The 12,063-nt window shown below is 35.5% G+C and overlaps 1 protein-coding gene and 1 long non-coding RNA gene across 2 annotated transcripts; both read left to right on the forward strand.

Moving 5' to 3' along the window:
• Positions 1 to 284: 284 nt before the first annotated feature.
• LOC132284743 (uncharacterized) lies at positions 285 to 2,424 on the forward strand. The gene is made up of 3 exons (XR_009472338.1): positions 285 to 948; positions 1,165 to 1,384; positions 1,632 to 2,424. It is a non-coding gene; the product is annotated as an uncharacterized LOC132284743 (long non-coding RNA).
• Positions 2,425 to 7,881: 5,457 nt separating this feature from the next.
• Positions 7,882 to 8,886, forward strand: LOC132281404 (uncharacterized). Its single transcript, XM_059783112.1, has one exon. It carries the CDS (start codon positions 7,882 to 7,884, stop codon positions 8,884 to 8,886), a length of 1,005 nt encoding a protein of 334 aa, XP_059639095.1.
• The last annotated feature ends 3,177 nt before the right edge of the window (positions 8,887 to 12,063 follow it).

Consider the following 12,063-nt stretch of genomic DNA (forward strand, 5'->3'; position numbering starts at 1 on the left):
TTCTTTAAATAAATTTTTTGGTCGGTACAGTGAGAGAGAGAGAGCAATAGCAACAGCTGCCACCCCAGGCAGATATACAAATGATGTTGGCCGCCGAAGTCCAACTCGGCACCAAAAACTGCGATTTTCAGATGGAGCGTTACGTCTTCAAGCGCCGCCGTACGGATGGTCCAATTTCCTCTTTATTTCTCTCTCTAAATATATACATGTACAAATCTGTTTTTGTATTAAAATGCATATATATATATATATATATATATATATGTATGTATGTATGTATGTAGATGTCTCTCTGAATTTCTTTCTTATTCGATTGAGATCTCAAACTGTTATATGGAACATTATGCTCATTATGCTTGTATATTTATGTGTTTGTTTGTTATTGATTGAGATCTGAAACAGTTGTGTTTCTCTGTGAGGTTTTAATATGTATACTTGTTCCTCAGATGCCATTATTATTTGCTTTACATGTGGATTAATTAATAACCATGTTTATATGTGTGTAAGAACTAAAAATATAATAAAACTGAATGGAAAAAAGATAATTCATATAGTAGACGCTTTATATAACATTGTTGATGATGAGATTATTTTATTCCACTGTTGTTTTCTTCTTCTTCATCATTCTTTATTCTTTCCAAATATTATTATTAATATTTCAATGCTCAGGGATATACATTATAAATCTTGGAAGAACATGGGAGAAGCTTCAGATGGCAGCCAGGTTTATTGTTGCGATTGAAAACCCGCAGGACATCATTGTTCAATCTACTAGGCCATATGGTCAGATAGCGGTTTTGAAGTTTGTGCAGTACATGCTGGGCGACATACTCCCGGAACATTTCACTAATCAGCTTCAAACTTCATTCAGAAAGCCTCGCCTCCTCATCCTCACTGATCCAAGGATTGATCGCCAAGTTAATACTTCTTTCAATTGTTTACTCTCAAGTACGTGAATCATCTGATGCATTATTGTTATTTATTTCGTTAATGCATTTGCTACAAACTGCACTTATTAATAGGCTAATCAACAAATATATATTCTGAAGTTATCAACTGTTTATTTTTCTTATGGTTGTTAATAACTGTGTGTGTCCGTTCTTGAAATGAATACTTTTTATTGTTTGATCATGACTTGACTTGTCATTGTAAACGGTTTTGCAGCCTATCAAGGAAGCTGCACTTGGAAACATTCCAACTATCGCTTTCTGTGACACTGATTCCTCAATGCGATATGTTGATATTGATATCCCTGCAAATAACAAGGGAAAACATAGCATTGGCTGTCTATTCTGGCTCTTGGCGAGGATGGTTTTCGCAGATGCGCAACACAATCCCTCAGGGGCACGAGTGGGACGTCATGGTAAACATTATCAGGAAGAAGGTTGTATTTTGTTCATATTTTTTTTATTTTCTATTTTTTATTTTCAATATGAAATGGTTGCAACATTTGATTTTTCTTTTCTTATAAAAGAAAGATATGAATTCTGATACGAAGTTTGTTTGGTTAATACAATTCATTCCAAGTTGTCAAACTTTGAATTTTATTGTAATAATTCAATTGAGGTATGTGCTTAATAATATTTTGAACTTTGTATTTGTATCGGCTCACATTTGCCTTTCCCCTGCAGGTTGATTTATTTTCCTACAGGGAGCCCGAGGAATCAAAGGAGCAAGCTGAAGAGTAAGCACCTGCAGCAGGAGATTACACTGCTCCAGGAATTCCTAGTGCAGGTGATCTGTGGCCTAGCCAAATTTGTGAAGGCCAGTGGGTCTCTGACGTGGTCCCGAGTGCCAATGCATGTGATTTTGCTGAAGGTGATTACGGAGTTTTTTGAATATGATTCTACTGAATGTGATTCTGTGCAAGGTGATTACAGAGATTACAGTGCACCTGCAAGCCACTGGCCTAGCGAAATTGCTGAAGGTGATTTTCTGTTGGCCGACGCGGTCCAGCTAATGGCTAATGGTTCGGATTCTACAGCTGCACCTCCACGAAACAATTCCGGGTCCCTGAATGAATACTGTTCCCGCTGCTGCTGCTCAAAACGAATGGGTATAGGACCTTGACCTCCAACTCTATTCCTGAATGAGATTATCTTTGAACTTGGAAAAGGGATTTTGTAAGGATTTTGTTTTTGGAGAAAAAAAGTTAAGGTGTAGTTTATGTTTAGTTTGAAAATTTTCTTTGAACTTGGAAAAGGGATTTTGTAAGGATTTTGTTTTTGGAGAAAAAAAGTTAAGGTGTAGTTTATGTTTAGTTTGAAAATTTTGATTGTTGGGTTCCTAGAAAATATGGATTGGTTGTTTAACATTTATATTGTCATTTTCTTGTGGTTTTCTTTCCATCCCGTTGATGTACTTTCTTCTATTAAAAGTGGCAAGAAATTGTCGGTTTTTGTTACTATTCCTTTTATCTAATGAATGGGGATTCTTGTAACCATTGGGTTGAGAAACAGGTTGGCTGGATTACTGTAATTTTAGTAGCTGAAATGATTTTTTTTCTTTTCAACTGCATCTCTAACTTATGGAGAGAGTTTGGGAAGTGGTTTGTTATATGATTTATATGATTTAAGTCTTCAATACAATAACATTATTAGATGGTCCGGGTCCATTAACACTTGATGGATCAGTTAAATACAGATTCTCTGATTGAGAAAATGGTCTTATAAGAGTGTATTAATAAATTACAAAGTTTTATGATCGGAGGGTTTTCATTTAATTAGTCCACCAAATGTCAAATAGATCAGAACCATCTAATAATTTCTTATAACCACACTCACCCTCTGAATATGTTACAGTGATTTTGTCTATCTAATGAATGAAAGAATTGGGTGTCTGCTTTTAAGAGGATTAAAAAGGTCAAAAAAATTTATCATAAAATAAAAAGAAAAAAGTACTGTAATCCGGTTCACTCTCAAAAATTATATGATTTTTTCAGATCCATATTAAAATCAGATAAAAAAAAATTTAATAAAATCTAAAAAAATTTTATAGTACTTTTTTCTTTTTATTTTATGATAAATTTTTATTTTAAGATCAGGACCAATGTGGTGCTTCAAACAATGATCGATGTGCCATATAGAACTAAACACTTAAAAACAAAAGCATATGGATTAGTACATCAAACCTCAATTTCATAATAAAGCCATTAGAAGTTCTTACAACTCCCCGTTCTTCACGAATGTCAAATTTTCTCCTTAAAAGCCCCGGCAGTGGACAGAATAAAGAAGTATTACTCTCACCACAACCTTTTGTAAAATGAGAATTTTATATAAAGTTGATTAATTATGTCACAACATACGCGTGCTTGACAATCTTTTTCCCTTTGATTATTTTTGTATAGGGTTATTAGAATACAACCATTGTCCATTGTTATTCAATATTTTGAAATTCAATCTTGTGACATTTAATTGAATGGATAAGGATCCTCTCCAGAAAAGAAGAGGTCATGCACACCCACTAACTATATGGAAAAAAGTAGCCACCAATAATTCAGTCAAAATAATTTCATGTATAAAATCAAGGTAAATTATACAAACACCCCTTGAGATTATCCTCTGAGATTAGGTTATATTATTATAATAACGTTACATATCATTTTTTATGGAAAAAAAAAAAAAAATCTCTGGCATATAGAAATATTTAAATGAATCTATTTGATCCATATAATCCACCATATTATACTTTTTAAATATTTGGTGTACCATGTTGGTGTTCCCACTTTTTGTTCCGTGTACCGAAATGAATTCAACAAAACCTTGTCTCAACTTTTGGACTTGGTAACATGTATCATTTTTCATTATTCTCATCTATCTAAAACCATAATTCCGGCTATTACTTGATTTCATATCTGTTCTTACTATAAATTCATGTTAATCTTGGTATTCCCTTATCCCGAGCATCAGTACGTCTCAACCTGAACCATATAGCTTCTCCTCGCTGCTGCAAGTGGAACTCTTGACATATTGCAAGAATGGGAAATTGGATTGCAATAAACATGCATACTTATCAAAAAACAAAAATTCTATGATCATCAAAAAAAAAAAAATGTCCATGGATTTAGATATGTCTATTTGTGACTAGGGTTTTGCTAAGAGTTTTGGCGAAAAAAAAGAACATGGATTTAGAAATGTGAAGTATTTGTGACTAGGAGTTTTGGCTTAGTATTTGACCTTTGCTTTCTTATAGCTGAATTAATTTCGTTTTATTTTGTGTATTAAGATCAGTTACAGTTGCTGGTAACCCTGGGATGACTTGAACCAAGTTTCAGTTTTAATTCCTTGTTTGTTGATGTTTATGCAGAAACGAAAGGAGGATATGGAGAGGCTTGAAAAAGAGAGGCAGGCGGAGGTAAGAAGCTACAAGAATTTGATGGTTGCTGATAAGATGACATCTAACAAAGAGATCGCATCAGCCAACAAGTCCTTGCAAGAAATGGAAAAGGACTTCATGTAGAACACGTACAAAAGTATGGAACTACTTCCCTATCGTCGCCACCTTATTGCAGGAATTGAGAAATTTGTCGAAAACTAGTTTGGGGTGGGTGGGGGTTCTATGCATCTGTTGTGTTGTGATTGTAGGCATAAATATACTCCCTGGTGAAATGAAATCTCGAGTTCTGAACCTTTTTTTTCTCTATTTGAGTGTTAATAAATGAGGGGAAGAAAATTGGATTTGCAACTTTAAAAGAGGGAGATGAACTTACTTTGTATGACATGTGCATTTGGATATTGATGATTATAAATTTACGTTGTTGGTTCGTGGGTGATAAACATGTCTCAGATCTACATTGTACAACGTGAGAAACGAGGGGGACCTTGGGCTGCACGACGACCAAACAGAGGGAACTGACCAATCGCCCGCGAACCACCATCCTTGCGAGCGTCATCGGTAAGAACACAACACCACCGAGAATAGAAAGCAGCAAAAAAACCTATGCACCGAATGATTTCCAGCCTCACAGATCTTTCCGGCGACAACTAGCCACAACCCATAGTCAATGGCTGCCAGAGGTGAGGCAACACTGATCAGAACAATAGGAAAGAGCAGCAAACCTGCTGCAAGAATACAACCAACGCGCAACAACCCTAAACGTGAGAGAAATACCGGCACGCATGACCAAAAAACCAACGCACCACAAGAAACGAAAAATCCCTTCCCAAAAAACGCACTCGCCGACAGATAATCCCTTACAACAACCAACCCTAACCCAGAAACCATGGCCACGTAAGAAAATTCGGCGCTTACAAGTAATTGGCAAAAAAAAGTTAGAGCAAAAATAGAAGTCAATACAACCAACCCAATACCTGGATCAATAAACCATCCACCGTTCAATACACTAGATCCAACAACCCATAGGACCAAACAGAGGGAACTGACCATCCACATGAACTTTTGCCTGAATTGAGAAGGGAATCCATCCCATAGAATCACCAAACTCAAACTCCAATGAACAGAGGCACCTCTACGAAGAGAGGAGACACAGAACTCCGATGCACAGAGAGGGACGTGAACAGTAGCACTAGAGAGATAATAACTTTTTGGTTCCCGTTTACTATTTACTTGATGATTCGGTTGCATTGATATTTGTTTTGTTTTTGTTTCGCTTTCTTGAATTGATTAGATTAGAAGTTTGAATGTGAAATGGATATAATATAATTTCAAAATATAAAAAAGGCAAAAATAATAATAAAACGGTAAGATATTGATATATCATGGTATTATTGTTGTGGTTATTCTTATGAATTATTTCTTAAGACTACAGTTCAAATACTATATGTCACATAATTAAATATGTCGTATTAAAATAATTTTAGAAAAAAGATCAAAATATTTTAAAAGATCATACGCGGTTTTCAATTAAGAGCATATTGACCAAATCAATCCCAAGACTTACAAGGGGCCACAAACTTGAACCTTCCTGCCTTGCCGTTTTGAAAACGTTGACTCTTATGAAAATTACTACGCTCTCCTCCCTCACCATTTAAGAAAATAATTTTAATATGAAACACCGAAACCACTAGATATATAATTGGTTATCACTGCTAAATCATTTTTTTTTTTTTTTTCCATCATTACATTGTACAATTTGTACATGCAGTTATTAATTAAATACATTTTTAAAGAATTAGTTAAAGAAATAAATTATTTGGATTTCAAGAATCATGAAGCATCAGGTCTAAACCCATGTGCAAGCCCAAAAATTAAACAGCCGACAACTCTATCACTGAAAAAAATTATCATTTATATATTCCAATTTTTCAACATTATTTCTTGGGTTAATTGCATTAAATCTCTCCTGAACTTTTTTCTCTCTCTCAAAAAACCTCTATCATTTATCAGAGAGACACTTAACCCCCTAAACTATTCCAATTGTTGCAAGCCGTTAGATTGCCGTCTGAGATTTAACGCTACCTTAAGGCACGTGACACACATGAGCTTGCCCAATTTGAAAAAGGCTAAACTACCCTTGAAGTTAAACCCATTATTATATATATACATATACACTATATATCTATCTACGTGAAAATCTCCAATTTATGTTGAACAACAAATCTTTAAGTCACAATTTATGTTCAACAAATCTTAAGAATTATTCAACTTGTGTTCTCTTTGTCTATATATCTCTATCTGTGTGTTTAGGAGATATATATATATATATATATAAATCCGTAAATGCTCACTTGGAAATTGGCATATTAATCATTCATTATTTGTCCTCAATCCATCTTCCACAATTTGTTCATGGGAATCAATTATCTTATTTATTTGACTGGGCATCAGTTCATTTGTTATCTTGCTTCTCAATTCTCATTTACGCTTGTTTTATCTATGACAATGGATTACTAATTATGTAATCCCCAAAGTGATAGCCTCACAGAAAGGGAAAAAAAAAATCATATAGACAAGTGAGCGAGGACAAAGAGTTTCTTTTTTTGGGAGAAGAGTGTGTAATTTGAAATTGCATCTGTGAAGGAAGAGAACAGATGCGGACCATGACCATGTCCATACCAAAGGAGCCGGAGCACCTCATGAAGCAAAGAGGGCAATTCGTACTAGGCAAGTAGGGTACCGAGTAAACTCGCCTGCTGTAACTCAAGCTCATTAAGCTGCAGACCGCGATCCATCTCGACGATAAGCGCAAGACGACGATGAGGAACGTCGTGCCGGCGAATCGGCGATCCAGGCGCCCTTTTCTATGCTCTTCATCAGGCGCATCGTTGCGTAGGCAGCGTTCGACGTTTGTTTGCTTGCCTCGGTACTCGATTGAGGACTGTAAGATAGCACTTAAAACCCTAGATAGGATCCCTTTGCTGTCGCTGTTGTTATGTCTGACTGAGAGAATCGTTTTCCACCCCTTGGACGCCATCTGTGTGAGAGAGAGATGGGGAAGAATTGTTTCGTGCCATGAATTGATATAAGGGTTGGTTTGGTCACTTTGGTGCCAGATTTTGTGTAAGGATAAGGTAAGTATGTGTGCTGTCGTTTTTCTATTGGCTATTGGAAATTTTCTTGCCACGTCAACATATTAATTCCCATTAACACAAAACCGTCGTCGTTACACTAAAGGGCTTAAAGGTAATTTTATTTTTTTATTAACGGCTGGTTGACGGATTGTACTGGAATGCAACATTTTTATAGTTCAGAAAGTTACTTTTAATTTAGGGAGGTTTTTTGCAATTAGATCATAGTTTAGGGGTTTAATGCACTTAACCCTTATTTCTTCAACAAATGACACAAAGGAACCAGGACTTTGACAATTCAAAGTCAACTCTCTTCTCTATGGTCCACAACCTTTATCCCTATATGTAACATCTTCTTCTCAGCCTCATCTTATCACCATTTCCATTCTCTCTCAGGAAGGAAACTGAAAGCTTCATGGACAGAGAACAAGAGGAGATTCAGTTTCTTGGCTTCTTTGGCATCTTCAAAGAGTCCTTCAACATCATCTCCTCATGGAGAAAAATCTTGAGCCAAATCACTCTCACTATCATCCTCCCTCTTTCCATCATCTTCTTAGCTCATATCGAAATCTCCATACTACTCTTTGCCAAAATCATCCGCAACGAAGATTATTTGAAATACGAAACGGTGGAGGGTACCTCTAAATATGCCAAAGTCTCCGATACCATCCACTCCGAGTGGATGGCCTTTTGGCTCTTCAAAATCTCCTACTTCATCTTCTTCCTCATCCTCTCCCTCCTCTCCACCTCCGCGGTGGTTTACACCATCGCGTGTGTCTTCACCGCGAAGGAAATAACTTTCAAGAAGGTGATGAGTGTGGTTCCGAAGGTTTGGAAGAGACTGATGGTCACTTTCATATGGAACTTCATCATAGTTTTCGCTTACAACCTTGTTGCACTATTTGTGTTGATATTATGGGCGGTCTTAATTGGACTTGATACCGGCGTTGGAGTCGCAATTCTGGTCGTTTTCTTGATCTTCTACTTCGTGGGTTTTGTCTACATAAGCGTTGTTTGGCATTTGGCGAGCGTGGTCACAGTTTTGGAGGATGTTTATGGGATTCAAGCAATGATCAAGAGCAAAGGTCTGATCAAGGGTAAGATGGTAATTTCAGTAGCGACCTTCCTTTTGCTCAGTGCGTGTTTTTTGGTGATACAGTTGGGGTTCGAATGGTTTGTTGTGATTGGGTACGGGTATAAGTTTGTGATGAGATTAGGAATTGGGATTGTTTGCTTCCTTTTGCTAGCGGTGTTGATTCTCTTTGGGCTTGTCATCCAAACAGTGATCTACTTTGTCTGCAAGTCCTATCACCATGAGAACATCGACAAGTCCTCCTTAGCCGACCATTTGGAGGTTTATCTTGGGGAATATGTTCCTCTTAAAGCCAAGGATGTCCAACTTGAGCATTACAATGTGTGAATTTTGAATATTAATTTTCTTTATCAAGTCTTCGCTATGGACACAATGTATGTAATGAAATATAATAACAGTGATGTGTTATATTTATAATTTACCTTCAAGTACGCCAAACATTTATGGATTTTGTTAGTTGTCTTTGTTATGCTGTGGCATGTACTATAATTTAGTAATATTTACTCGCTTTCAAAATAGAAAGTCCGGAGTTCAAGTTCAAGATCGGGTTAAAGTGGGTGTGTGAAATTTATTAATTTACTCTATTTTGCTATGCATTAAATTGATAACCAAACAAAGAAGGATTTAATTTTTAAAAAAATTATTTAACAACTGGATGGCTGTTTGATAACAACATTAGGCTACTAATACTAAATGGGCAATAGTTTAGTTGGTATAGGTTTTCATGCATAAAGAGAAGATTGAGTGTTTGAGCTTTCATAAAAGTATGAGTTAGACTACTTAAATGAGGAACTATTACATGATCTGATCAATCACGTGTTTGACACATAAATAAAAAGTGAGACACAATTAACACATGATTGGTGAAACCGGATCATGTAATATTTTCTCAACTTTAAAACTATTTTACACGACAACAACAGAAGTTTTAAAAATTGTGATGGTCGGGGTTAGTGATAAATTGTCTTAGTCTGGCTGGTCATTGCAGCCGTTGTATGTACTCTAAAGGCCCATACAGTCTACATGACACATCACATAACATGTGTATTGGCATTTATGTTTAGAATCATCTTTAGATGGTGATTATGTTTAGAATCTCCCCTTGACGCCACTCTTTGGTGGGTGTGCATGGGACAGGAAGATGATACTCCTCTATCTCAAAATAAGTATTTCTTTTAAAAAATTGTGTGAGACAGAGTTTCTTAAAAGATACATTTTAAATAAATAAAAAAAAGGAATAGTATATATTTGGTGATGAATTATGATACCACTTTGATTTTAAAATAATTATTCACCTTAATATATGTGACTCTTGTGAGCCACAATTATCAAAGTAAAAAACTATTTAAAAATGAATTATGGTAGACAGTGCGTGTGTGGGTGTGGGTGTGGGTGTGGGTGTGTGGGTGTGTGTTACGTAGAATTGTACTTGGAATATATAATGTATGTGGGTAGAATGACTAAATGGAAAGCCCAATGCTTGATTTTGACCATTTGGTACCATGTGGCCCATGCTATCCTCCAATTCGGGGGAAGCCATCTATGATGACCCATTTTTATGCAACAACAAAAACAATGACCTTTGTTTGAAATAAAATTCTTTAAAAAAGTGAAATGTAATTAAAATGAAGGAATTGAGAAAGGAATTGTATTGTAATTAAAATAAATTAGGCTATGTTTCTGTATGAAATTGGTGGAATCGGTGAAAAGTTTAGTTCAAAGTTTTATAAAATTTAATTAAAATTTTCTTTAATTCCACTAATTCTAATTTCAAAACTATGTCAATTCCATACAGCCAACCATAATCTTTGACATTCGAAAATTATGAAAAATTAGTCTAGATATCTTTTGCAACAAAGTTACATTTTTCAAAACGCATGGGGGAATCAAATAAGAGGGACAATAATGTTGATTGGGAAATGGAGAGCCTTAGTTCAAAATGGAGAGACTTAGTTCAAAGTTTAAACTATTTTTTTTTTTCAATTTCAAGATACTTATTTCATACAACTGAAAGAATATTTTAATGGAGTCTCATTATAGTTGTCCTTTTAATTTTTTTTTAAGGGGTAGTGAAAATTGAATTCTTGGTAATTGAATGAATCTGGTACTTATTTTGATCCAATATTTGATATATGAAAACATATAATACTATACTTATGTAGGGGATAAGTGCAGAAAACACCTCTAAACTATACTTTTCGTAGCATTTTTACACCCTATTTGAAAAAGTGTGCAATAAATACCTCTAATCTTTTGACATTGTGCAAAAATACCTCTAAACTATACTTTTCGTAATTGTTCTAGAATTGGATTAAGCACCACTGAGCAGAAATTCTACATAATCACATTCTTGTTTAGAGGAGTTTTTTTATTTTTTATTTTTTTCCCTTTATAGTTCCAATTATATATATATATATATCTATAGAAAGAGGTTGAAGCCGAAACACACCCACTCACCAAAGAGGGCGACCACTGCTTGCAATTTGCAGTAGATCACTTATTTTAATTTTTTATTATTATTTCTAGCATAACCAATTCACTTGCAATTGGATTAGAACTCACCTTCCTCTTTCATCCGGGCGCCACCGAAACCGAACTGATGCAGCGAGGGCTAGGCTCGATTTTTGACCTTGATTTGCTCTGCCCCTTCATCACTCATCTCTCACCCAAATATCAGTGGTCATAAGTTATAACTCCTTTGAGAACAAAAGGGGTCTACTGCAAATGGGTTCACACTAGGAAAGGCAGATGTTTGGCCACATTAATGGTGGCTGTGTCTCTATTTTAAGAATTTAGTTGTCATGAACTCAACTACTGAGTTAGTTTTGTGTTGTTGCTTTGAATAAATTCATTTGTTAATCATTATTTATTAGGGAGCTATTTAGTAAGGTAAAGCAACTTGGTCATGAAACTAACATAAAGAAATAATTTTTCTTTAGAAACTAACATAAAGAAATAATTTTTCTTTTTTGCTCATAACATTTACATATTAGAAAGTGATGAGAATTTATAACACGATCCCGACTATCCGCAACCTAGAATTCGGCAATATTGAACTCCAATTCATGAATTGTTTATTTTATTCTGGAAATTGACTTAGCCATTGGAGCTTGTTTGGCAGGCACCACACCGGTGTCAAGGAAAAATGTTATCGTTTTGGATCATTGCCGACTAATCTTCATCAATCATTGTAACACAAATACACAAAATATGCAAATGAAGTGTAATGTCATGCCAATGTCGCTCCCTATTTTTCAAAACAATTCCTTTTCACCTTTCCAAACCGTTAATGCAAACCGACCCATAGCACCTTTATGGCGTCACGAGGGAAGGGTTGGCTAACTTTCCCCGACCATATGGCATCTTCATGGAGTCGTTTGGGCCTAGGTAGCTCAACCACACTAGAGTCTCTTTCTATTTCCTTCTAAGTCATATTAATACCACGGACCATTAGACGCCTCCTAGACGTCCTGTTTTCACAAACACTTTCCAAAAACGTTTTCC

Source organism: Cornus florida, unplaced genomic scaffold (assembly GCF_030987335.1).
Source record: "Cornus florida cultivar Cherokee Brave unplaced genomic scaffold, ASM3098733v1 CherokeeBrave_3.0.0_Hap2_Chr11, whole genome shotgun sequence".
NCBI lineage: Eukaryota > Viridiplantae > Streptophyta > Magnoliopsida > Cornales > Cornaceae > Cornus > Cornus florida.

What these genes read in the sequence shown, in the direction of transcription:
- LOC132281404 (XM_059783112.1), top strand. Translation starts at nt 7,882, where the DNA reads ATGGACAGAGAACAAGAGGAGATTCAGTTTCTTGGCTTCTTTGGCATC.